This window comes from Epargyreus clarus, unplaced genomic scaffold (genome assembly GCF_041222505.1).
Source record: "Epargyreus clarus isolate Ecla_fem2 unplaced genomic scaffold, WU_Ecla_fem_2.2 ptg000016l, whole genome shotgun sequence".
In the NCBI taxonomy this organism is placed as follows: Eukaryota; Metazoa; Arthropoda; class Insecta; order Lepidoptera; family Hesperiidae; genus Epargyreus; species Epargyreus clarus.
In genome coordinates, this window is record NW_027332224.1 from 6,789,425 (window position 1) to 6,816,559 (window position 27,135).

General features: G+C 39.3%; 1 protein-coding gene and 1 non-coding gene across 2 annotated transcripts in view; one reads left to right on the top strand and one right to left on the bottom strand.

Annotated features, from left to right (window-relative positions):
• The window catches only part of enc (R3H domain containing protein encore), a 71,663-nt gene that overhangs the window by 22,085 nt on the left and 22,443 nt on the right, over window positions 1-27,135 (top strand). Inside the window, exons 2-12 of the mRNA XM_073081700.1 lie at window positions 5,195-5,626; window positions 7,043-7,118; window positions 7,733-7,912; window positions 11,691-11,848; window positions 13,268-13,359; window positions 14,424-14,484; window positions 15,068-15,132; window positions 15,653-15,779; window positions 16,249-16,379; window positions 16,910-17,009; window positions 25,058-25,178. Coding sequence (XP_072937801.1) covers window positions 7,056-7,118; window positions 7,733-7,912; window positions 11,691-11,848; window positions 13,268-13,359; window positions 14,424-14,484; window positions 15,068-15,132; window positions 15,653-15,779; window positions 16,249-16,379; window positions 16,910-17,009; window positions 25,058-25,178 — 1,098 coding nt within the window. The 5' untranslated portion in view covers window positions 5,195-5,626; window positions 7,043-7,055. The remainder of the gene's footprint in view (window positions 1-5,194; window positions 5,627-7,042; window positions 7,119-7,732; window positions 7,913-11,690; window positions 11,849-13,267; window positions 13,360-14,423; window positions 14,485-15,067; window positions 15,133-15,652; window positions 15,780-16,248; window positions 16,380-16,909; window positions 17,010-25,057; window positions 25,179-27,135) is intronic.
• TRNAE-UUC (transfer RNA glutamic acid (anticodon UUC)) lies at window positions 18,569-18,640 on the bottom strand. Its single transcript has one exon. It is a non-coding gene; the product is annotated as a tRNA-Glu (tRNA).

Here is a 27,135-nt window from a genome sequence, read left to right on the forward strand (position 1 = left end):
GGTGGACTGCATGCTCGTCTGCTACTCTTATATTATAAAAAAAAAATATATTATTTAAAGGTGGTAGAGACTTTACCACTTACTATCCATGCATCTATCATAGATTAGTAAAGATACTTCGCCGCCTTGAAATTAAATGAAGCCACACACGGCTTATTAGTAAGTTCTTTTTTTGAATTCTTGACGAATAAAAACATTTTTAGAATAAAATAACTAATATTGCGTAATTTACATAATAAATAAATAATTATTTCAAATATTTTAGGGACATTTTAGCACGGAGACGTGGCAAAACTTTTTTATGCAACTATTTCAATTCTCAAAACTGGGTACATTTTCTTGTTAGGAGTGAGTAATCTTTACTTATCTATGGCATCTATAGATAATTTACTATTCATATGTTTCAAATTAGGTAATTAAAAAGTCGTTATCATTTTGTGGCTTATACAAATGAAGTCGCCATGTCTATTTCTACCTTGTAACAGCAATGTAGCGTGGCTGTGTTGAGGATGCGGTATGGCCGATCCGTTCCAACTTAGTTATCAGGGTCAGTATCTCTGGCCGACCTCGGGTATCTGCAAATGCATATACCATCAGATGATGGTGGAAAACTGGTAGAACCAGGTAATTCGAACGGATTGGTACCACCGCCACACCTATTCCTGGCGTGAAGTTATTCTCGTATTGAGGTGGAAGGTATGTTTGCTGATTGACCTACGTGCTAGTCCTCAGGGGTGACAATGCATCTGTAATTGATTTAAGTAGAACGCCTGCTCTATAGGAGTAAAGTATAGACGCTATTCCTCTTCTACAAAATCCTTCAAACCAGAACACAGCAGCGCTTAACACTGCTGTTATAACAGAAATAGGTGTGGCGGTGGTGCCGCCGGAGTCGAATCAGAGAGGGTTCTACCTTTAAAATAAGACAGGAATACTTATACTTTTCGGATACCCGGACAGTGTGTGAGAGAGCGACCCGGCCGCTATGTAGGTCACCCGGTCGCATCCCGGTGCACCTGTTGGATCGATCCAGCCCCCGCGCCGTAATCCCCACTAACGGGGGGATGGGGGTGGTTGTATAGATAGTGGGTGGGTTGTTGTAAGGCAATTGTAATAATGACGTGTAATAAGAAAATTTGATTTAATGTTTGATTCCAAAAAATGACGGTATCAAAATGTGCGACTACACAAATTTCAAATGTCATTTTCAAAAGTATCAAGTTTAAAAAAAAAAAAAGCATTGCAGTCTTTTGATTTTGTAGGAAGGATGTGGTAAGGAGACATAGTTTTCCGAGGCGTTCCAGCTTAGTACTCAGGGGCAGCGGCGCATCTGTGGCCGACCTCAGGTAGGAATATCTTATCCTATCTGGGGTTGATTACAGATGTCTATGGGCGGCAGTGGCCACTTATCATCAGGTGGACTGCATGGTCGTCTACTACTACTTCGGTATTGTAAAAATATATAAATATGTATATATGTAGCGAAACAAAAATTGAGACATAGATACACTCGAAGCACATTGCTCTCTGCAGTCGGGTTAAAATAAAAGTTCTCATAACACAATCGCATCAAAATTAATTGTACATATAAATTATCATGAAGAAACATTTTACGAGTATATTATTGTAGTAAAGACATGGTATGTTAATAAACTGAGTGAAATACGATTCTTCATTACGTAAGAACGCCATGAAATGAAGAGCTTAAGGCTGGTTACAAACGCAGCGCTTATAAATACGCTCGGTTTTTGTAACCTTCAGTGATCTTAATAATGATAATAATAATAGTTTATTGTCCAATAAAATTGTACATACAGACTTATGTATTACAGTAATCGGATAGTTTTTTTTTTTCATAATGTAAGAGTAGCAGACGAGCTTGCAGTCCACCTGATGGTAAGTGGCTACTGCCGCCCATGGAAATCTGTAATCAACCCCAGATAAGATAAGATATTCCTACCTGAGGTCGGCCACAGATGCGCCGCTACCCCTGAGGACTAAGCTGGAACGCCTCGGAAAAGTCTGTCTCCCTTACCACACCCTTCAAACCGGAACACAGCACCTCCTAACACTGCTGTTATTAGGTAGAAATAGGTGTGGCGGTGGTGCCGCCGGAGTCGAACCACAAAGGGTTCTACCACCTTCAGATAATCAGATAGTGCAGTATACAGATAATGATGACATTAATACTAAAACATACGTATAGTGAACTCTGGTACCCATTGTAAGATTTAACTTGTGTTATGGTTAAATCTTGGTGTGAAAAGGTTTAAATGTGGTAGAACCCTTAATTTGTGCCTAAAAACAGCGGTGTTAAGCGCTGGTGTGTTCTACTTTAAGGGTATGGTAAGGGACACATTTTTCCCAGGCATTCCAACTTAGTCCTCAGGGGTGGCGCATCTGTGGCCGACCTCAGGTGGGAATCTAATCCTATCCGGAGTTGATTACATTTGTCCATGGGCGGCAGTAGTCACTTACCATCAGGTGGACTGCATGCTCCTTTGCTTCTCACAATCATAAAAAAAACTTCCAATACGCTTATCGCTGTTAAGGTGCGTAGGACTCAAACCACTGAGACGTTGATTAAAAAACAGAGTTTCAACTACTAAGCTTTCACCGGTCTATTTACTTAAATATTCCACGATCTATATCAGTAAAACAATGTGAAAAGATACCCTTCACCACCATTCCGCAACACATGCACGCTTCGTGGGGCGAGCACAGCCAGGTGCAAAAACATGTGATTTATCAGCGGCCCGACGGCGCCGGAAGCCGTCGTTCATGGTTGTCACGGCATCGCTTCGGGCACGTGTCCATTGTTATATACGGTACGTCAACCCTTTACTGTATTGCTAGGCACAGGTTAGCTTACATAGCGCTGTCAAGCTCGCCAAGTGAGGTCATCGTGGACTTCACACACCTTTAAGAATAAACCGTCGAGCATGTAGGTTTCCTCATTATAATTTACTTCGCAACTTTCTTTACATTTTTTATTTGTCACTTTACCTAATTTCTAAGACATAAATAACTTTAAAAAATAGTATGTGCGTACCTTGAAACCTAGAACCCCCCAATCTAAATATAGTTAACTCAAAGGTGACTGACTGAAATAGTGATCTATCAACGCACAGCCCAAACCACTGGACGGATCGGGCTGAAATTTGGCATGCAGGTAGATGTTATGACGTAGGCATCCGCTAAGAAAGGACTTTGATCAATTCTACCCCCAAGGGGATAAAACAGGGGATGAAAATATTACTTCGTAACGCGAGCGAAGCCGCGGGCAAAAGCTCGTAAAATATAATTTCTAAGCTTTACAACAGCTTTCTAAGCACTTCAAAACCATCTAAAAACTTAACGTGCCAGTGTAAACAATGGAAACGTTCACCACAGTGTCAGCGGCCGTGACCCAGTGCCAGCGCCAAGTTCAAGTCGCGGTGTGCGTCACACTGATCGCTGATTGCAGGATTAATGTGCCGGTTCAAGGCGCACCCGCCGCACCTGATTGTTTTTCACAGAACCGAGCATAGCTCACACGGAATGTAGGAAATTCAATATAGTGGCAGTCCTCATGAATATAAGGAGTAATTTAAATTTTATTAACGCACGCCATAGCGCATTCTAGTAAGACAGCTGATTCACTTTGATCAGTTCTTTAATAATTACATAAATTTTTAAAAAACTTAAAAAATAAGCTTTTTTCGTATTTTTCTCGAAAAACCCTTCCAACTGGTACCCATATCCTGCAAGTGCGTCAAAAAGTAACTAGTCCGCCATTTTTGGGCGCCCGCCATTTGATTTAGAATGACGTCACAAAGCTAATCATGGTTCAGCCAACTCAACAGTATATACGAAAGTTCAGGTCAATCGTTTGGGTAACAATGGAAACGTTCACCACAGTGTCAGCGGCCGTGACCCAGTGCCAGCGCCAAGTTCAAGTCGCGGTGTGCGTCACACTGATCGCTGATTGCAGGATTAATGTGCTGGTACAAGGCGCGCCCACCGCACCTGATTGTTTTTCACAGAACCGAGCAAAGGGCGCACAAAATCACGCGAAGTCAATATTGTGGCAGTCTACGTCAACAACATCGATTTTTCGTATTCTTCTTAGAAAAACCCTTCATTTGATAACCTTACAATGGAGATGAATAAAAAGTAACTTTCTTTAAACGCTTTCTACTCTCACAACCCCACACTAGGATTCCCTGTGTCGTCGGTGCTATGGACACACCCAAAGACGAATACACGAACACCCAGACCCAGAACAGATATCTAAATTCATCATTCAGATATCTGTCTGGCCGGGGATCGAACCCGGGACCCTTTGCGCGTCAGACTGGTATGGTGACCGCTCCGCCATGCTGGTCGTCGAACTAATTCGCCATTTTGGGGCGTTTGCCATATTAGATTTTTAGTGACGTCATAATGCTAATCATGTATTGTCACCTGATTGTTTTTCACAGAATCGAGCAAAGTTGTTTCGCGCGTACTAGTTGTGTTGCGTGGGCCGTGGTAGACTTGAAGGAAAGATTAAAAAAATGCCAGTTGATGTAATAGCTTTCTTTTAGATATAAGGATTAGTTGCTTAAGCACGTTTTATTAAATATTTTTCCTAGAACCTTGGGATCAGCTGTAAGATATAATATTATTGAAATAATATAGTGTAAAGGAAACTAACGTTGCAAAAGTCTAGCTCAGAGAGATCATTGCATTCTGTAACATATTGCAAACTAGCTTAGTTACTTAGCTAGTCGTCCATTGTAAAAATAACAAATTCAATAAAAAAACTGGCTTGTAGGTATTCTCACGATGTTTTTATTCACCGTTATAGTAAATGATAATTGAATATTTGTATGTACATAACTTTGAACAATTAGCGGTGCCTGGGATTCGAATGTCGGTCCCCCCCTACTGAGAGACCGACTTGCAACCACTGCGCTATCCCTGCTACCAGCGAGAAATACCGCATACTTTTCGGGTCTATCGTTGGGGGCGGCAAAATAAGGGTTTTGTGTTTTTTTTTTCGCAGACAAGTTGCAGGGGAACAAATAAACAAAAGATATTATTTTAGTATTTATGCCCTTCTTCCCTTATTGAAGGCAGTGAATTCATCTGCCGCCCGGGTAGCGCAAACGCCAACCCTGACGTTCTACTCATCTATCAGTATAATTTACCAAAGCTTTCCTTGTTACAGATTGATGGCGTCCAGTATCGTGAAGAAGCATCGCATTAAAACTCGCCCCTCACCCCCCACCCCCACCCTCTAAGCAGAACAATGCGCTCCGTCAAACGCCGTCCAATCAGAGTGACACCGAACGATATAAACAATTTGGAGAGTCTAAAAATAAAAAAAAAACTCGAGCTTCAACAGTGACTATCCCCACTACCCCCCATATCGGGGCTCTATAGCTTTAATACCTTAGTGTTTTTGGACGAGATATAAGTAAAAGATAAAAGATATAAAAATTAATAATAAATAGTTGCCTTCTATTAGTTGTAGTGATCTCTTTGGTCCAATCTTTCGTGTTAGGTATAGACTCCGGGAAGTGATTCTCTGATGTTAGAATTTGAATTTGAATCTAACGGTTATTTTAGATATACATACGTTTATCTTTTAAGCGTAAAGGTGAGTTTTTCTTTTTCTTTTAATCTATATCTTTCTGATTATACACGTAAAAGTGACAAACGAAATATTATAAGTGTATTTATTTATATATTTTATAGGTAATGCCATTAAATTAGCATGCAGTCCGTCCGATGGCAAGTAGCTACTGCTGCCTATGTACATGTGTAATCAATCCCGGATAAGATTAGATTTCTACTTGAGATCGGCTATTCATATTATAAAAAATGTCTGCTTAGCACATCTGTAAAGAATCTACTTTGTCTACACTAATATTATAAAGAGGAAAACTTTGTTTGTTTGTTTGGTTGTAATGAATAGGCTCAAAAACTACTGGACCGATTTTAAAAATTATTTCACCATTCGAAAGCTACATTATCCACGAGTAACATAGGCTATATTTTATATGAAATATATTTGATAAATAGATTTTGAGGCGGTACAAAGTTTGCCGGGACAGCTAGTATAAAATATTTTGATGTCATTTATCTAAGGGCTGTTCAGCTAGGTAACCTTGTTTGTTTCTGAGGTCTAAGGTCTTCAGTACGCTAGCGCCCTTGCCCTTATAACCGGAACCCAGTGATTCATGTACCCGCATAACGGAATGAGGGGTTGAAAAACAAACTTAGATACTCATTTGAAAGGTGATAGGATCAGTATAGTTTAACCCGGAAGGTACCACTGCTACATCTATTTCTAGCGTGAAGCAGTTTCATTTCAGTGAACGAGTGTCAGTGTCAGTTTTTATAATATAGGAGTAGCAGACGAGCATGCATCTGATGGTAAGTGGCTACTGCTGCCCATGGACATCTGTAATCAACTCCAGATAGAATTAGATATTCCTACCTGAGGTCGGCCATGGATGCGCCGCTACCCCTGAGGACTAAGCTGGAACGCCTCGGAAAAGTCTGTCTCCCTTACCACACCCTTCAAAAAGGAACACCGCAGCGCCTAACACTGCTCTTATTAGGCAGAAATAGGTGTGGCGGTGGTGCCGCCGGAGTCAAACCACAAAGGGTTCTACCACCTTCTGTGTTTATATATGGAATTGGTTATAGATGTGTACGATCGACAATGTTTAATTACCATCCGGTGGACTGCATAGTCGTTTGCTATTTCTATCTTGTGAAGAAAAAGCGAGTAAAATATTTAATGACTATAATCTAGGTTAGATTTTAATCATTATCGTACGTTACTAATATTCAATCTATCTAATTTTCGCTTACTTAAGATTGAAATTTATCAATTTATAATACGAAGTAATTTCCAAATTTCATACTTAGGAAACACATTCGACAGATTGATTATAAATAACGGGCGTGTCAAAATCAAAATGGGCAAACAATCGTGTTTTGCTTGTACATTTAAATGGTTTTCAAAATCAGCGTAATATCAAAATGTGTGTCAATTTATTTCTAGGTGCAATAAGAAGATGGATAAGCCAGAAGTAGACAAGGCCTGTACGGGCGAAGATACACAGCTCAACAGAAACAGGGTATGTTTTTGTTATGATAGCAATTGAACATGCATTTCGCCCATTGTGGCTAATGGTATCCTACGCGGGGTCACCTGCCACTATAGCCTGAGAACTGAGGAGCTTCACGTCAGGCTCAGTTAAGTTGTTGTTAAGTGGATATGTATGTCTAGATTTTTTCGTGACTTTGCTTATAATATAAATGCGATTATATATGATGATGCAGTAAGATATTAAAGAGTAAGTTAAAGTTCGCGCCAAACTTCTAGTCCGCTGTTGCGCGCACACAAGCACATACTCCGTAGCAACAGCAACAGTAAGAGCACATTGACGCAGCTATGTCCCCGCGGGCGTGGGCGGGTGCGGGGTCTCGCGCTGTCTTCGTCCCGCTAATATTTACAATTTGCTATTGTGACGCGACTCGTTTCTATATTCAAAGTGGACCAGAAGTTTGGCGCGGTCTATACCAGCTCTGCTAATCCCAGAGTGTCAGCAGTGATGCAGTTTAGCGCGGACTCTTACAGAGTTCAACTTACGAGAAACAGATGACGGCAACGGCATCTAGGGATACATTTTGTATCGAGGCAATCATCTTAAACTACCAGTAACACATATTTTTTATTTTCCTCTTACAGAGCTTCAAATCGAAACAGCTCGTCCGCAGCCAGGCGATAAGGGAGAGCCACTCTCCCCCCCGCGCCGCGTCCCCCTACGCCGCCGCGCCGCCCGACGCGGTCGCCGCGCCCGCCGGCAACGCGAGCGGTCACGACGGCGGCGCAAAGGGACAGGAGAAGAGGCAGCCCGTTGAGATACAGGTGAGTGGTGACGTCATCGCGCTAGGCTGGTGAGTGGAAGAGTGTGACGTCCTCGTAAAGGATGCTAGAGTTTTGGATATTCGTTAGTTGTGACGATATTGAGGATTGTCCTAGGGCTTGGGCAAATAGTGAGTATGACCAACTATGACGTCATCCAACTGCGTGCGAAAGTTTGGTCAATTTAATTTTGGCGGCGCCAAGGGACAGGAGAAGAGGCAGCCCGTCGAGATACAGGTGAGTTGGTGTAGCTGGATGAGGTGTGACGTCGTTGTTACAGCTGGGACGGCTTACGTAGTTAATAGGTGTGACGTCATCATAGGGGAAGCATGGTATCAGTAAACGGTAGGTATGACGTCGGTTTCTAGGACTTGCTGAAGTTTGGGCAATTTTTAAGTTGAATGTCATCCAAATGTTGCAAGGATTTAAGAAAGACATCATCTTCAATGTTGCAAGTGTTTCACTAGATTAAAGAGATGACGTCATCGAGAAGATAGCGAGCAGAGAGACCAGTGCGTAACGTGGTAGCTGATGACACTAATGATAAGAAGACTGAAGAACGCTGGGACGTAGGTAAGAGAGTGGCGGTTCAGATTGTCGCTAAGTATGACGTCATTCTTGTATCTGCGAGGGTTTGGCCAGTGGTTAAGTATGTCGTCATCGGAGCAGCTCGTCTAAAGCCAGGCTATAAGATGATGATAAGAAGACTGAAGGAGGCTATTATTATAGGTAAGGTAGTGAACGTTCAGAATGTCGATAAGTATGACGTAATACTTACATCTGCGAGTATATAACCAGTCAAAGGTTTAGGAGGTCAAAGAAGATCTCAAGGTACCAGCAGATCCCAGAGGAGGAGCAGGTCAGAAGAGTTGAAGGTGGTAGAACTCTTTGTGGTTCGACTCCGGCGGCACCACCGCCACACCTATTTCTACCTAATAACAGCAGTGTTAGGCGCTGCTGTGTTCCGGTTTGAAGGGTGTGGTAAGGGAGACAGACTTTTCCGAGGCGTTCCAGCTTAGTCCTTAGGGGTAGCGGCGCATATGTGGCCGACCTCAGGTAGGAATATCTAATCCTATCTGGGGTTGACTACAGATGTCCATGGGCGGCAGTAGCCACTTACCATCAGGTGGACTGCATGCTCGTCTGCTACTCATATATAATAAAAAAAAAAGGTCTAAAATAATCTACATATACATTTCGATTAAGTAAATTGAATTCACTTGCACGGGTATTGATTATTCAAACACTGTTCGCAATAACAGGGCTAATGTAATCCCATGTTCGTTTCTGAGTGCATTGGACGTCTATTTTTATTTCGTCCAGGTCACGGGCCGAATATAGGTTAGTTGGAGGTCTATTGATTCGAACTGTTTTGGGATATGGATGACAACATATTACTGTCTCACTGCTGGGCACAAATTTCCTCTCAGAGTGGATTAGGCCATAGTCCACTGCGCTGGCCAAGTGCGAATTGGTAGACAACACAATCTTGAAGAACTTTTTTTTACAACTGTCAGGTTTGCAGGTTTCCTAATTATGTTTTCTTTTACCGTTTAAGCAAGTAAGTAATAAGTAATGTCTAATAAGCACATAACTTTGGAAAGTCCAAGATGTTTGCCGGGGGTTTGAACCCCGTACCCCCCATTGAGAAGCTCAGTTTCAATCACTGATGTAATCTTTGTTAATTTCTGAGTGCATTGGGCGTCTATTTTTATTACGACCAGTACCCTTACCAGGAGCTTTTACGTTTCGACAAATGTGACTGTTTTGGTATTTGTTGCCCATACAAATTCCAATCAGCGCCTCTAGCGGATTGTGTCAGAACTAGGAAATCGTATGGGCCAATACGTAAACAAATACCACAACAGTCATATTTGTCGAAACGTAGAAACTCCTGGTAAGGGTACAGGTCACGGCCCGGATATAGGTTAGTTGGGAGGTCTATTGATTCGAACTATTTCGGGACATTTTCTCCGGTTCGGTGCAATCTAGGTATATTTAATGCGATTCATCATTTGAAAGTTAGTATAACAGTCTGTAGTTCGACACCGGCGGCTCCACAGCCACAACTATTTCTGCTTCATAAGTCATAACTATAGTGTGAAACGCTGCTGTGTTCTGGTTTGAAGGGTGTGGTAAAAGAGACATATTTTTCCAACGCGCTCTAATTTAGTCCACAGGGGTGGTGGCGCATCTGTAGGTAAGAATCCGTCCGCAGGTAAGAATCTAATCATATCTATAGTTGATTACAGATGTCCATGGGCGGCAGTAGCCACTTACCATCAGACTGCATGCTCGTTTGCTACTCCTATTATAACGGGACAAATATAGGTTATTTGGGGTTGGGGAGGTTCTATTGATTTGCACTATTTCAAGCTCTGTTGTCTGATCTAGTTGTTTCATGTGATATATTTAATCTGAATCAATATTACCTCGAATGTCGTTCTATATATGTACCTAGTAAAAATTCGTACTATCCATTTCATGTCTGTCATCATCAACCCATTACTGTCCCACTGCTGGGCACGGGGCTCCTCTCAGAATGACAAGGATTAGGCTTTAGTCCACCGCACTGGCCAAGTGCGAATTGGTGGACTTCACATACATTTGAAAACAAATTATTTTAAGATTTCTCAGGTATGGTTTCTTTTCAGGTTTCCTCGCGATGTTTTCTTTAACCGTTTAAGCATGTGATAATTAATTTCTAATAGGTACATAACTTTGACAACTCAGAGGTGCCTGGGATTTGAACCTCGTACCCCTCGATCAAGAGGCTTAGTTTTTACCAATAGGCTATCACTGCTTATCGTAGTCATCTCTTTAAGACTTACATATGAGGTAACCTTAGTCCTCAGTGGCAATACATGTGATCGGCTTCAGGTAGAACCTGCTCTATATATATATTTTTTTTATAATATAGGAGTAGCAGACGAGCATGCAGTCCACCTGATGGTAAGTGACTACTGCCGCCCATGGACAACTGTAATCAACCCCAGATAGGATTAGATATTCCTACCTGAGGTCGGCCACAGATGCGCCGCTAGCCCTGAGGACTAAGCTGGAACGCCTCGGAAAAGTATGTCTCCCTTACCACACCCTTCAAACCGGAACGCAGCAGCGCCTAACACTGCTGTTATTAGGCAGAAATAGGTGTGGTGGTTGTGCCGCCGGAGTCGAACCACAAAGTGTTCTACCACCTTCAATATGGATTTGGTCACAGATGTCCATACGGCAGTAACCACTTACGTCAGGTGGACTGCATGCTCGTTCGCCAATTTAGATAAAGCGTATATTTTTAACTGGTTCTTGTTATAGACCAAATATAGGTTAGTTGGGGTTGGGGAGGTTCTATTGATTTTTACTATTTCAAGATCCGTGGTCTGAACCGGTTGCTCCAAGCGATATATTTGTTTCGAATCAATGTTGGCCATTTATCTGTAGGCGTTCTGACTTGTAGCATCCACTTTATACAGTGTACGATACTTTGTGGTTCGACTTTAGAGACACCACCTCATCACCTATTTCTGTTATAACAGCAGTGTAAAGCGCTGCTTTGTTTTAGTTCGAAGGGTGTTACATACTGCTGCTGTATTCTGGTGTGTAGGGCGTGGTAAGGGAAACGTACTTATCCGAGGCGTTCCAGCTTAGTCCTCAGGGGTAGCGGCGCAACTGTGGCTGACCTCAGGTAGGACTCTAATGGATCGTGGCTCGTGTGCTACTCCTATATTATAACACAGGTGGACATTCTCGCTTCCTACTTCAAAATTATTATCTTTTTCAGATAACAACGGGTGCATGGGAGACGGAAACGAGCGAGCAACGCCAGCGGACGAGGCGGTGGCTGGGCAACCGGCACCACTGGGACTCCTCGCGCTCGCTGCTGTCGCACAACCCCCGCCTCGCCTGCGTGTGCGGGGTGTGCGAGTGCAACGCGTGCCGGTAAGGGGTAGTTCTAGCTAGTATTAGAAGACTGGAACAATGCTATACCTTGCTAATAGCGCCACCTATCGGGTAAATAAGTATCTTTCAACCGCGAACACACACAAACACACACACGACCTCAGAAACACACAAAATTTAATTGAAGAGGCGTTAACAATAGTGTGTCAAGAGATGGCGCCTCTCGTACTCTGAATCACGCTATCGAAGTTTTCTAAACATCTGACATATATACAAACTCCGAACTAACCTTAGCAGAATAAGGTACTCCTTGGGCACCATACCAGAGTATGCAAAGTAATTCTACCTATGGACACAGGCACGTAACATCATGTATGATGTACACACACACACACACACATACGCACACATACATACATACACACACAAACACACACACATACACACACACGCACACGCACACACGGACTTAGTTAGCATAGGATTAGTATTGTAGAGTCCGCGCCAAACTGCTAGTCCGCTCCGAATATAGAAACGAGTCGCGTCGCAATAGCAAAACGTAGATATTAGCGGGAAACCCTCCGCGGCCCACTGCTCTCGCCCACGTGTAAATAGCTGCGTTAGTGTGGCCTTACAATACGGAGTATGTGCTAACTAAACCTGCGCGCAACAACTTCAGAGCGGACTAGAAGTTTGGCTCGGACTATACCTTTTTTTTTTTTTTTTACGAGGGGGAAACCTTCAAAAGGTACCCGACGACGTGGGAGCGACGCCGGGTTATGTGGGATTTTTACCGCACTAAAACCCCCCTGGTGGTCGTCCTCAACGCTTGTTGGAGAACTCCGGGATCTCCGAGGGAACACAACCGGAGTCCTCCAAGCGCAATGCCCCGATCGGGCTCTACCCTGGGGGAGCACTTTTGGCTCCTCCCACACCATCTGGTGTTTACGACGGTATGCGACCACACATACCGTCGTCCTTCCCGGGGTTGCTTGCTGGACGGTCCGAGCTCAGGCTCGGACTATACCTACTGGAGTATCCAAAGTAATTCTACGTAGATTCTATTTATTCTACAAAATTAAAAGTTGATATTAGCGCCACCTATCGGGTACAAAAGTATCTTATCTTTATGCTAGATCAACCTTACACACATACACACACACGCGCGCGCACACAAACACTCACACAAAATTTCATTGCAATCGGTGACGCTATCACGGAAACAATAAAGTGGAGACTTTCCGCAAATTGTCAAGAGGTGGCGCCACTAATACTCTGGATCACGCTATCGAAATTTTCTCTATATTTCATAAATATGTAAGTTCTGAACCGTGACCATCAGAGCACTCCTCCATAATGATCAGCTAGCCTGACAGGAGATCTCCCTTTGACAAAATGTTCTCTCACATTATCCTGAACGAAATAAAGGTACCTATTGTAGTTTTTCTGTACTTACAGAGGCCAGCGTCGAAAACACGATTGTCCGGTGAAGCAGGACTCCGGTATCGCTTGCTCTCTCGACTGTCCGGACTGCTACTTTGACCCTATAAGTAAGTAGACTTTTGAAAGGTGGTAGAACCCTTTGTGGTTCAACTCCGGCAGCACCACCGCCACACCTATTTCTACCTAATAACAGCAGTGTTAGGCGCTGCTGTGTTCCGGTTTGAAGGGTGCGGTAAGGGAGACAGACTTTTCCGAGGCGTTCCAACTTAGTCCTCAGGGGTAGCGGCGCATCTGTGGCCGACCTCAGGTAGGAATATCTAATCCTATCTGGGGTTGATTACAAATGTCCATGGGCGGCAGTAGCTACTTACCATCAGGTGGACTGCATGCTCGTCTGCTACTCCGATATTATAAAAAAAAAATCTAGTAGATGTTTGTAACTTGGCCGCTCGATCGGGAGTTCGAGGTTCGAATCCCAAGCGTGCACATCTGATTTTTTCAAAAATTAAATAAAAAAATAACGATCACTTGTTGTATCGATGATTAATTGTTATATCGATCATCACTTGTTATATCGATGATGATTAAGTATTAAAAATATCACTTCTCATTCTGAGAGGTGACTTGCCCAGCTGGAAAGTAATGGGTTTGGCATTTTGATTTTTACTTTATTTTTTTATTGATGTGAAACATTTATAGCCGCACGTAAAACCGATTTCTGGCGTGGCGACGCATGCCGTGGCGACGCTATACGATGGTATATATATACAGTCTATATGCAGTAGTGTGTACGGTGTGGCGACGCGTCGCCATGCGCAAAAGTCGTTATATTTTATTTAATCACTATGACATATTTAGTTCCTATCACAATATGTTCTTTTCTGCATATTACTTTTACAAAATAATGTCGATGTTTCACATCTGCCAGGCGTCCCGTGACGGCTCACATTTTTTTTATTATTTATTTCATTTTGGAAGACTTTGAATGTTTTTGTTTGAATGATGTATTAAAATACATTAGACCATCTTTTTAAAACTGAATTGTAATTGAAGGTACATTTTCGTGTGTTTCAGTAGTTATTACATATTATAGCATTACAAGGTGCTTATTATACATGTTTTCAGATACGGATTGATTTAACTTTTAATGTATTTTAATTTTATGTTACAGACGCAAATGGAGACGGAGTAAGGAAATCTGGTAGCTTTGAAGACCAGAGCCTATATTGCAGGTATTTTAACAATTTAATTTCTATTTCCCCTATTCCCATATTCATCCACTATTATGACCCACTGCTTTTTTTATTTGATCTCGGTGATTCAAAATACTTTTGGGTAAAGTACTTAGAAACCAAAGTTACCATAAATTTGAAAAATGAAAGCAAATTGTACCGACTTCCCGCTACTCGTCAAGAGATGGCGCCACTAGTATTCTGAATCACGCTATCGAAGTTTTCTAAACATCTTGTACATATACAAGCTCCGAACTGAGAATGTCGGAGCACGGCCGCTGTCTAGGCATCACCTAGCACATAGGGAAGATCTACCGTCGCCAAAAAATATTGCCATGAAATTCCAATCTAAATTTGATGCAATCATCTCTTCTTCAAATCACCAAACAAACAGAAAGCTTGATTAATATTGAGTTAATCAAACTTTTTGTTTGTTTAAATCTGTATCTCTTGTTATTATGACATTCAATATATGAGCTTAAAAAATGTTTTTTTTTTTACTAGTGGAAATAAGTCGACGATATTTTCTGTTTACGATTTTTAATGTTGGTATATTAAATGTTATCTTTTATCTTTCCCACAGATGTCCAGACCGCAAAGAAAGAGGCAGGAATTGTACGAACTGTCCATTCACTAGGAGTGATTCAGGTTAGTGCGAAATTAATTAAAATAAATTGAGAATAGTGATGTAATCTTAATTTTGTGGTTATGTTGAAGCATTTTTTGTATATGTTGGTGCAAATTTTGTCCATATGTTGAATTATGTTTTATATATGCGCTATTTTTACCCGACTGCCAAGGGAGGGTTATCTTTTTCTTGCTCGTGTCTTGTATGTTTGTCTTTCTTTATTTGGTCGGATCTAACAAACGGCTGGATGAATGTCGACAATTGAGATGTCATTATATTCGTCTGAATGACCCGAGTATCCTTAGATAGGTGTTAGAAAAAAAAATCAAAATGGTGAACTTTTTTATTTTTAATATTTGTTGTTATAGCGGCCACCATTATACAGACTTTGTCACATTTTCAAGTGTCTATCTATTACGGTTCAGGAGACAGTCAGCCAGATAAAAAACAGCAGAAGCTTAGTAATAGAGTTCCGTTTCTACCCTTTGTGTACGGAACCCTAAAAAATACTTAAAAATATTTTTTCATATCCTATTGCAGATCTAGCAGAGCCGAGCGGCGCAGAGCTGATTCACTTCATCAAGTCTACATTGAACAAGAGCGCCCGCGACAGAGTCACGATGCTCCGTATTGAGAAGGAGTTGCACGCGCTCGTCAGCGATACAGGGTGAGTTGCGTTTTGTAATTAATTATAATTGTTAAAAATAATTTAATAAAAACTTTCTTTTATAATTTATATAGTACCGTTACATAGATATGTAGTTGTGGATTTGTAATTAATTAATTTTAACTTTAATAATTTATACAGTTCCGCGATATACATACATGGTTGTGGATTTATAATACATAATTAAAATGTTAAATTTTAATTATGTTTTTAATAACAATTAATAAATTTGACTTAAATATAAATATACTGCGACATACTTACACAGTTATATAGGGTGAATTTTTCAAATGGGCCTTCAGGGTCAAATCTCAAACTATAATCCTTATAGTTTCAGATTTGGCCCTGAAAGCCCATTTGAAAAAATCATCACCCTGTGAAATCCGAACAAACACATGCTAGATCAAATTGTGGTTTCTGATGCATACATGCATACTAAGCTTCACTCCCTTCATAATTAACATTCCAGGAGGAGCATAGTGCGGTTCCCGGTGATGACGTCATACGGGCGGATGCTGGTGCACCGCTGCGCGACGCTGTTCCAGCTGGCACACCGCCTGGACGTGGCGAACCGGGACTCCGTGCTCGTCTCCAAAAGCGGTGAGTATGGCCCGCGCCAAACTTCTAGTCCGCTCTGAAGTTGATAGAGCCCGCGGGCGAGAGCAGCGGGAGGTGCCGGGGGGCCTGTCTTCGTCCCGCTAATATCTATAATTTGTTGTTGCGACGCGACTCGTTTCTATATTCGGAGCGGACTAGCAGTTTGGCGCGGATTCTATCAGGGTAGAACCAGAAACCGACACAGGAGGTCCTATTTCTAGCGTGAAGCAGTTCTGCGTGAAAAGAAAAGTTACTGACTGACCAGCTTCGAAGGTGGCAGAACCCTCTGTGGTTCGACTTCGACGGCAGCACCGCCACACCTATTTCTGTAATAACAGCAGTGTTGTGTGCAGCAGGCCACAGGTGCGCCGCTACCCCTGAGGACTAAGCTGGAACGCCTCGGATAAGTATGTCTCCCTTACCACACCCTTCAAACTAGAACACAGCAGCGCTCAACACTGGTGTTATGAGGCAGAAAGGTGTGACGGTGGTGCTAAATATGAACTATATTTAACGCAGTACAATTGTTGCAGGTACAAACGGTGGTCGCATACCGTGCACCAGCTTCAGGCAGTGGTGCACCGTCACCTTCCCCAAGTCTCCACCGCGGAAACCGGACGAACCCTGTGCCAAGTAAATATTTTCTATATATTATACTAGTAGTGCCCGCGGCTTCGTCTGCGCTTAAAAAAATAATATGACATACATATAATTGAAAATGTGTATCGTCTTTGGAATGACAGTGGCGCCATCTGTCGTAAATTGCTCGCATCAACTCGGAAACCAAGAGCCTACGAGCTCTTGGCCTCATGCAAGCTCATGCAAATTACGATTCTGTAAAGAACATACAGACAAACTTTTAATGAATTATAGGTTAAAAACTAAAAACCACACTAAAATCGCACAAGGAAAATCGTTAATCCTGATTCCTGACGATCCTGATGAGATGAATGGGATACAATTAGTTAAATCGTGTATTTGCATCTGTTTTTGATTTTTCAAAATTTTAGATCTTCCAGAATTTGATCTTCTCAGGTCTTCCCAGATCAGAAAATGTTCCCAGAATTTAATCCTTATAAGCAACACTATCAGATAGTAAAATAATATAGAGATGCATTTTTTTAATTAACTCGTTCGATTCCCGGCTAGGGAAAAGATATTTTAAAAAAGTAATTATGTACTTTTAGTTTTTATCAAAATCGGCCTCGTAACACCTTTCAGCATTTTCGCTAATCCTTATAGTTTGGGATTTGGCCCTGAAGGCCCATTTGAAAAATTCACCCTGTATACCTAACTATACTAACATACATACACTACATACATATACATACATATACATACATATACTAACATATAGTAACATATACATACATATAGATACATATACTAACATACATACACAGATAATAAAACCATAGACTATTATCTAAAACAAATAAAAATTAAATTACTTATTTCTATAAACATAACTATTTTGAAAAAAATCAAGACACAAAAAAAATGTTTTATAAAAAACGGAAGAAATTGATAAATATCAATCTTTGCAAAGCAATGGATCGTTTGATTATTAATTACAGGTGATTATCGTTAATGTTTATTTACGTGGATATTTGACTGAAGATTAAACGCCGAACCTTTCTGTTATAATTGACATGATGACAGTATTAAAAATCAAAGAATAAATGATTTAAGAAAACACAATATATTGAAAGGATTCTCAAAAATGATTCAGTTTAAAAAAAAAAATGTGAGCCGTCACGGGACGCCTGGCAGATGTGAAACATCGACATTATTTTGTAAAAGTAATATGCAGAAAAGAACATATTGTGATAGGAACTAAATATGTCATAATGATAAAATAAAATATTACGATAAAATAAAATATTATGATAAAATACTTATATAATTTGCCTATCAAACAAAAAATCACGGTTAGTATTTTCTAGAAAATGTGTAATTTCGATCTGTGATAGAAAAAAAATGACACTATTAGTTATAAATTAATATAAAAATCATCATCAATCAGTTATAAATCATTTATCATTATGGCGCTTGTTCAACACAGTCCTTGAGAAAGAAATTGTAAATATTTGAAAAAAAAAAAACTTTTTAATAAATATATGAAAAATATATTAAATTATTTTTAATTCACAAAAATATTAAAAATCATAAATAAAATCACTCTACGTGCATTCCCGTACCGGGAATCGAACCCGAGCCTCCTGGGTGAAAGCCAGGTATCCTAGCCACTAGACCATACGGGATGTACAGTGATCCGTTGAAAACTGTAATATAAAGCTCCCTGAAAGTTTAAAGTTAATACAAATCATTATTTAAGAAAAACTCAATAGAATGACGAATCTTTGACATGTATACCTAATCTTATATATAAAATTCTCGTGTCACAATGTTAGTTACCGTACTCCTCCGAAACGGCTTTACCGATTTTCACCAAATTTTATATGCATATTCAGTAGATCTGAGAATCGGCTACTATCTATTTTTCCTACCCCTAAGTGATAAGGGCTGTTCACTAGGGTGTCCCGTCCTTGTTTTTTTTTTTTGAGCTTGACTATGAGCAGAGGCATCAAAAGTTGCGTAATTTTACACAGATTACGGATAAAGTAAAAAATAATACAATTGCATGTCATCTTGAGGGCTCTACCGAGCCTTGAAGTTTTATAAATTTTCCATTTTAACAGACACCTAGAATAATTAAAAAAAATGTGAGCCGTCACGGGGCCTGGCAGATGTGAAACATCGACATTATTTTGTAAAAGTAATATGCAGAAAAGAACATATTGTGATAGGAACTAAATATGTCATAATGATAAAATAAAATATTACGATTTTTTTCCAAATAACGATGAGTATTTATTGAATTCGATTGCGCATGGCGACGCGTCGCCACACCGTACACACTACTGCATATAGACTGTATATATATACCATCGTATAGCGTGAGACGCGTCGCCACACCGTACACACTACTGCATATAGACTGTATATATATATACCATCGTATAGCGGCATGCGTCGCCACGCCAGAAATCGGTTTTACGTGCGGCTATAGATGTTTCACATCAAAAACACGTTTAAGGCGTGGTTTTGTAGTAAAATTAATAGAAAAAGACGATGATACGATAAAAAGAATATAGAGCTTATAATTATTACCAAATACTTTATTTACTTTGAAATTTATTTTTGTGTCCAAGATTTGGTATTTTTGCTCGATATTGTAACTTCGTCGTAGTTACACTTTGTGAGGCTGCTGTTACCTGTTACATCTTTATGTGGATTGCATGTGACAGGCATAGATTAGAAAAGATACTTCGCCGCCTTCAAATTGAATGAAGCCACAAATGGCTTATTTTAGTAAGTTCTTTTTTTGAATTCTTGACAAATAAAAACATTTCTAGGGAAAATTTACGAATAAATATCTAATACTGCGTAATTTACGTAATAAATAAATAATTATTCCAAATATTTTAGGGACATTTTAGCACGGAGACGTGGCAAAACTTTTTTACGCAACTATTTCAATTCTCAAAACTGGGTACATTTGCTTGTTAGGAGTGAGTAATCTTTACTAATCTATGGTGACAGGAAAATATCATATAAACAAAATCATAGTTCTTAAGCCATAGCATGAGTTGAAGATCCTTGTTAAAAATAAATAATAGTTTAAAAAAACTAAAAAATACACTTTTTATAGAAAATCCAACTAAAAAATAGAAAATATTTTTTTTAAAATTTGAATTAAGAATAGTGTAAATAAGATAAAAATATTTTTTATTGTAAAAAAGTCAGGTCAGGTCAGGTCAGGTTAGGTTAGGTTAGGTGATCGGCGCGACTGGTAGATTCCTTTATTGGTCTTAACGCAGACCTTCCGGGTCTCGGGAAAACAAAAATCGCTGATCCTGATTATCCTAGTAAGGATAACGGGTCAGAATGTTTAAAATATTGAATTGTCATCGGTACTTAATAAGTATGCCAGATTTCGAGTTAATCCGACGTTTTGAAGGGGGTTAAAATCATGTTCAAAGATTCCGTTACATACTAACATACCAACATACATACGTCTGAAGCTAATAAAAGCGTATTAATATGTTGAAGAACCGGCCATTTTTTGACCTGGCGTTCGAGACATGCAATTATTTCGATGTAATATTATCTAGCAGAGAAGTTGATTCTTTGCCATTTTAATATCCTGCGCTTAGTATGACTATAATTTTATCCCGTTTTTATTGTTCTTCGCAATACTAAGGGTTCGTACACAAAACTGCGATGCAACGTCGCATCGCAAAAATCTGCGAGCTCCCTCGACGCATCGCAAGAACTTGCGAATTGATTCGCATCGCACAGTGGTTGTTGTTGTTGGTCACCCTGAGAGACGCTACGCCGCACGATATCGCATCGTAGCAATTCGCATCGCAATTTCCTGCGTTGCGAATTCGCATCGCGTTGCATCGCAGTTTTGTGTTCGAGCCCTAACTCCCCAATGTAGTCATTATCATCATACAATGTGCTGACAAAAATGTTGTCACAAAATTTCGCTTTCTACACTCACAGCCCCACACTAGGATTCCCTGTATCGTGGGTGCTATGGACACACACAGAGACAAATACACAAACACCCAGACCCAGAAACAGAAATCTAAATTCATCATTTAGAAATCTGTCTGGCCGGGGATCGAACCCGGGACCCTCTGGGCGTCAGACCGGCACGGTGACCGCTCCGCCACGCGGGTAATTATTCCTATAGTCCATTGAATCCACGAGAGAACTAGGATTTTTGTGTAAAATCGAGAGTATATACAATGTTATATGGTTCTACTTCGGCTCCTAGAAAATGTACAAATAATGCACAGAAAAAGAATTTCTTTCCATAGAGTAATCAATAACAGAACTCAGCTTTTTCAGTAAAAATCCAAAGTTAAAAGAAGAAGTCTTTCTCTTGATAAGAAATAAAATCGGGCGTATATTTTAACGACGTATCCTTACTAATCCTTACTAATATTATAAATCCGAAAGTAACTCTGTCTGTCTGTTTGTCTGTCTGTCTGGTTGTCTCTTCTTCACGCCCAAACCACTGAACCGATTTTAATGAAATTTTGTATAAAGATAGTCTGAGACCCGAGAAAGGACATAGGATAGTTTTTATCCCGGAAATCCCACGGGAACTAGAAATGGCGATCTAAGATCGATTAATCGGAGAATCGATCTTTTGGACCTAAAACATCGATTATTTCAATCGATATTAGTAAGTATTGAATCGTAAACTATGCATTTGATCAAGTGATGATCTTTAGCAAAGTTGAAGGTACGAATTTTCAGTTTTATGTATGTTAGTATGTTATGTTATTTTCTTTTAAACGCGGGCGAAGCCGCGGGCAAAAACTAGTAATATAATATATAGTCAATGTAAAATCTCAGTTTGGCATTAGTGATGAGTTGCTGTTATATTAACAGAAGTAGCCATCTCGAGTGGGACATTTATCCAGGTCTAGAGTACAGCGTCCAGTTGATTCAAATGGATATGTTTCACAAAGATAATTGTCATCTTTATACCTTCATTAACTACATTTTTCGGCAAGTCAGGCAAATTATAAGCAACCGCAGTAAAACACTATTTACTATTCGCAACGAACTATGTAATTGTTTTCAAATACATGTGGAATATTTCCTTGAACCTAATGTGTAACCATATAAGACCGGACCTACTCTTGATTTTAACCCAAAAATCTGAGTTCTATCGTCGATTCTATTGTCGAAGGAAATATTTTTATTTGTATGCGAAGAAAACATGCTTTTCACTATGTTGTTTCATAATAGCGACTACTTTCGATTACTGGTATAGCAAAGAATAATAAAGACTAGATAAGCATAAAGTTGCTAGTAGCTAAACTTAGTAGTAGCTAAACCTAGGATATTTATACCGTAATAAGTAAAGTTCTTTATAGCACTCTGTGACCTAAACCCGCATTTTAGCCACGCATTTCTGTGTCCAAAGTAGCCGATTTTTACACCGTACAAATATTAATACACTACCCTCACAGTTGAAAAAAATAAACGTACCTATGAACGTTTCATACTTTTAAATGCCATTTAAAAATTAAAAGTGAGTAATGAGTATTTTGTTTAAAGCTATAATTATTTTAATATTTTATTTTGGACGTATTTATAAATGTTTTTGCCATTGTGTACATACTAAGCAATAGCATCACTATAAGACTAACTATTGGGCTTTATCGAATTTTATTGTTTGTTTTATTTTCGCTACACACCATAGTAGGAGATATTTAAATTAGGAATCGTTATCAAAATTAGCCATAATACTACTCCAGTAGAATCTCGACTAAGCGACCTATTTGTTGTCGTATTTGTGGCATTCGGATTATCGAAAATTTGGATAATTGAGTTTATGAAGAAAAGCTATTTAAACCGATTTAGGAAGGTGATATTTTTCGACTATATGTTTGTTACGTATGTATTTTTCATTCTTTGGCAAACTCAAACGACTTCATTAATTTTGATACATGATGTGTCGCTGAATTCGTCTAAATTGTGGCGATAATATAGGTTATATTTTTAGCAATCGGGTTTTTGTTTTTTATAGTAACTATTTTGTTGCGATTTGGCGACTTTCCGGAATTTAAATGCACAAGTCACACAAAATATGGCTGATCTGTAAGGGTTATTACAAAGTTACTTGTTCACGTTTCACAATCCGAACAATCGCGAATATTTATAACTAAGGTCCGGATAATCGATTTTCTACTGTATCACTAGTGTGTATATACTAAGCAATAGCATCACTATAAGACTAACTGTTGGGCTTTATCGAGTTTTATTGTTTGTTTTGACTGTGTATTTTCGCTACACACCATAGTAGGAGATATTTAAATTAGGAATCGTTATCAAAATTAGCCATAATACTACTCCAGTAGAATCTCGACTAAGCGACCTATTTGTTGTAGTATTTGTGGCATTCGGATTATCGAAAATTTGGATAATTCAGTTTATGAAGAAAAGCTATTTAAACCGATTTAGGAAGGTGATGTTTTTCGACTATATGTTTGTTACATATGTATTTTTCATTCTTTGGCAAACTCGAACGACTTCATTAATTTTGATACATGATGTGTCGTTGGATTCGTCTTAATTGTGGCGATAACATAGGTTATATTTTTAGCAATCGGGTTTTTGTTTTTTATAGTAACTATTTTGTTGCGATTTGGCGACTTTCCGGAATTTAAATGCACATGTCACACAAAATATGGCTGATCTGTAAGGGTTATTAGAAAGTTATTTGTTCACGTTTCACAATCCGAATAATCGTGAATATTTATAACTGAGGTCCGGATAATCGATTTTCTACTGTATCACTAGTATTAGTTATGTATTAGTACATTATGTGATTGCTTATCATATGTTTCTTTAATACGTTTAGGTGGAGTTCCCATTATAAGTCATTGGTCTAGATGCCTGTATGTAGCCTAAATGGCTTGATAGATTTCGACGTACGTGTGGTGTTAGATTTGTCTTTATCACAAGAGCAGAATAATTACTAAACTTTCTAAATTTCAATGGTTTTGTTTGTGTCACATTTTTATTGCTTTTTTAGTTCATAATTTTTAATTTCAATCATTTATAAGTTTCAAAATAATTATCATATTTTTTCATATTTCTTCACAAGTATAAGCGGGTTTATGTCACACGAGCTATAAAATAGTATACGATACTTGTGACATAAGTAGCCTATTATCTGCACGGCGCTTAGCACCCTCGCTGCGCTCGGGCGCTAACTTCACGCCGTGCAAAAATAGGCTACTTTGGCCACGCGTATCGTAATGTACTATTTACGACATAAACACCGGAAGATGGTTTAAAATATACAACAATAAAATAATATTCTTTTTTTTTTATTGTTTTTTTTTTAAATCGTCTTCATCAAATTCGAAGTTATGTGCGCGCATTTAATTATCACTTGCTTAAACGGTGGAGAAAAACATCATGAGGAAACTTGCATAACTGAAAAAACATAATGAAAAAAAACATTCCCCTCCACTCTCTGTATAAAATTTCCCTCCAGCTTTAAATGGCATTCCCCTCTGGTCAGAAAGCAACATTCCCTCCAGTCTACAACATTCCCTTCCAGTCTCATAGCAACATTCCCCCTACTCTCAAAACAATATTCCCCTCCGGTCTCTAAATAATTCTTAAAACAATATTCCCCTCCAGTATGTAACTAACTTTCAAACAACATTCCCCTGCAGTCTCAAAGCAAAATTCCCCTACAGTCCACAACATTCCCCTCCAGTCCCAAAACAACATTCCCCTACAATCTCAAAACAACATTCCCCTACGGTCTCAAAGCAACATTCCTCTCCAACGTTGCGTTGAGCAACATTCTCCTCCAGTCTCTCACAGCAACACTCCAATCTCAAACAACATTCCCCTCTACTCTCGAAAACAATATTCCCCTCCAGTATCAAAGCAACATTCCCCACCAGTCTGTATATGACTGTCAAAGCAACATTCCCCTCTACTCTCTAAAACAATATTCCCCTCCAGTATCAAAGCAACATTCCTTTCAGTCTCTAAATAACTCAAAGCAACATTCCTCTCCAATGTCAACGCAACATTCCCCACCGATCTCACAGCAACCCTCCCCCCAGGTCGATCCTGCGCCGCGCGGCGGGCGGCGCGGAGGGCGGCGCGGCGGGCGGCGTGACGTCACGGTCCCTGGAGCAGCGCGAGCGAGACTATGAGCGAGTACGCAGGCGTATATTTAGCACAGTTAGTCTTATATGATTATATCACCCCCCCTCCCCCTTTTTTGTTTTTTTTGCGGTTTTTTTTTGTGTGTTTTTGGTTTGGGTTTGTGTTTTGTGTGCGTTTGCTTTTTATGTTTCCCAATAATCCTATTAATCCGCCCCCTCGTCGAATGTATAGGGCCGCTTTCTTGTCACGCAGGTTTTAAAGTTAATTCCTCGCCGAATATATACAGCCGCTTTCCTGTCACGCAGGTTTTAATCCGCATGGGTATATTAATAATTATTTTTTTAAAGGTTTGAGGTTTAAGATCCTTATTATTTCTCTTATAAAACTTTATTATAGAACAAAATTATAAATCTAAAATAATATAAGGCGTAGAGAAAACACAGATAGTCTAGTAGTAGTATTGTATTTTTGTGTACATAAATAAATAAATAAATATTTTACTGAAAGTGGGTGGAATTTAAAAGTAACAAACACTCATTAAATTGAAATTATTTGTAATATTTAATATTATGTTACATACTAAATGTTACAATATATTATGTTATATACTAAATGAGACATATTGTAGTGTATTTTTTACTAATCATGTAATCATGTTAATCATATATAATTTTCCTACCATGCATACTTTTCCTGTCATGAATGCAACAAGCATGTAAAATGCAACACCTGCGTGACTGGAAAAGCTCTTATTCCAAATACGATCCCTTTTTTCCCGTTAGTGGAAGGTAATGTTTTTCGTGCGTATTTATGACATTCTTTGGAACGCTCTGCAGCCCAAACGACTTAATAGATTTTGACATATGAGGTGACATTTTGTCCTCACAACTGCAGGAGATTTGCAATATACTCCATCCCAAAGTTCAAATGCCCCATAAGACCACCAACGAGGTTCAACGACTGTACCATTAGTACGAGTTTTTACGTTTGCTCGAAAGCTGTAACCGTTTACGTTTTCGGTCATACAGCGCCGCCGTGGACCGTATCGGAAGTAACATTTTCTTATGAGTTAAAAAAAAGAATTTTACGAATTTTAATTTTACGAATATAATGTATTTATTTTAACATTTTAAATTTAATTCGTTATTGTTTAGTTTCTGAAACTTCTACGGAATTTTAGTTCCGATACGGTCCACGGGGATGCTGTGTGAGTGGAAACAAAAACGGTGACCATTTTTGACCAAACTCGTATAGTCCGCGTCAAACTGCTAGTCTGCTCTGAAGTTGTTGCGAGCAGGTGTATTCATACAATTTGCTATGGCGACACGATTCAATTTTATATTCAGAGCGGACTAGCAGTTTTACGCGGACTATACTAAGGGTACTGCTATCCACTTATAACAACCGTGTTTCTTCCGTGGACGCGGTGAATTCTCACTATTAAATTCCTGTTATTCCCTCCTTTCCCCCTTTTTATTCCCACATCCATAATAACCCTACTTTATTTTGTTTAATCCTTTTGTACGTTTTATTAACTTTTATGTTCTACATACATTTTTGTTATCATTTTGTAAATATTGAGAAAATATTCTTTGTAGAACCTTTTCGATTTACAAAAAGGGAGTTAGAATATTTTCTCCTTTCACACACATAATAACGTTATAACATTATGACTATATATTTTTTATACAAAATTGATCATATTTTATTCATTAACTTCGTTTTTGAATTTACTTTAAGACTATTTTATAGGTATAATCCGCGTAAAACTGCTAGTCCGCTCTGAATATAGAAATGAATCGCGTCGCCATAACAAATTGTATGACTACACCTGCTCGCGAAAACTTAAGAGGGGACTTGCAGTTTGGCGCGGACTATACCAATTTATATGACTTTTCATAATTTATTTCATATTATTTTTATATTGTCAATTACAAAAATATCGCCGATTTCAAACTATAGGGGCGTATACGGTATATCTAATATCCCAACTATTCAGGAGAGACAAATCTGAGTAACTTTTCTTAATATC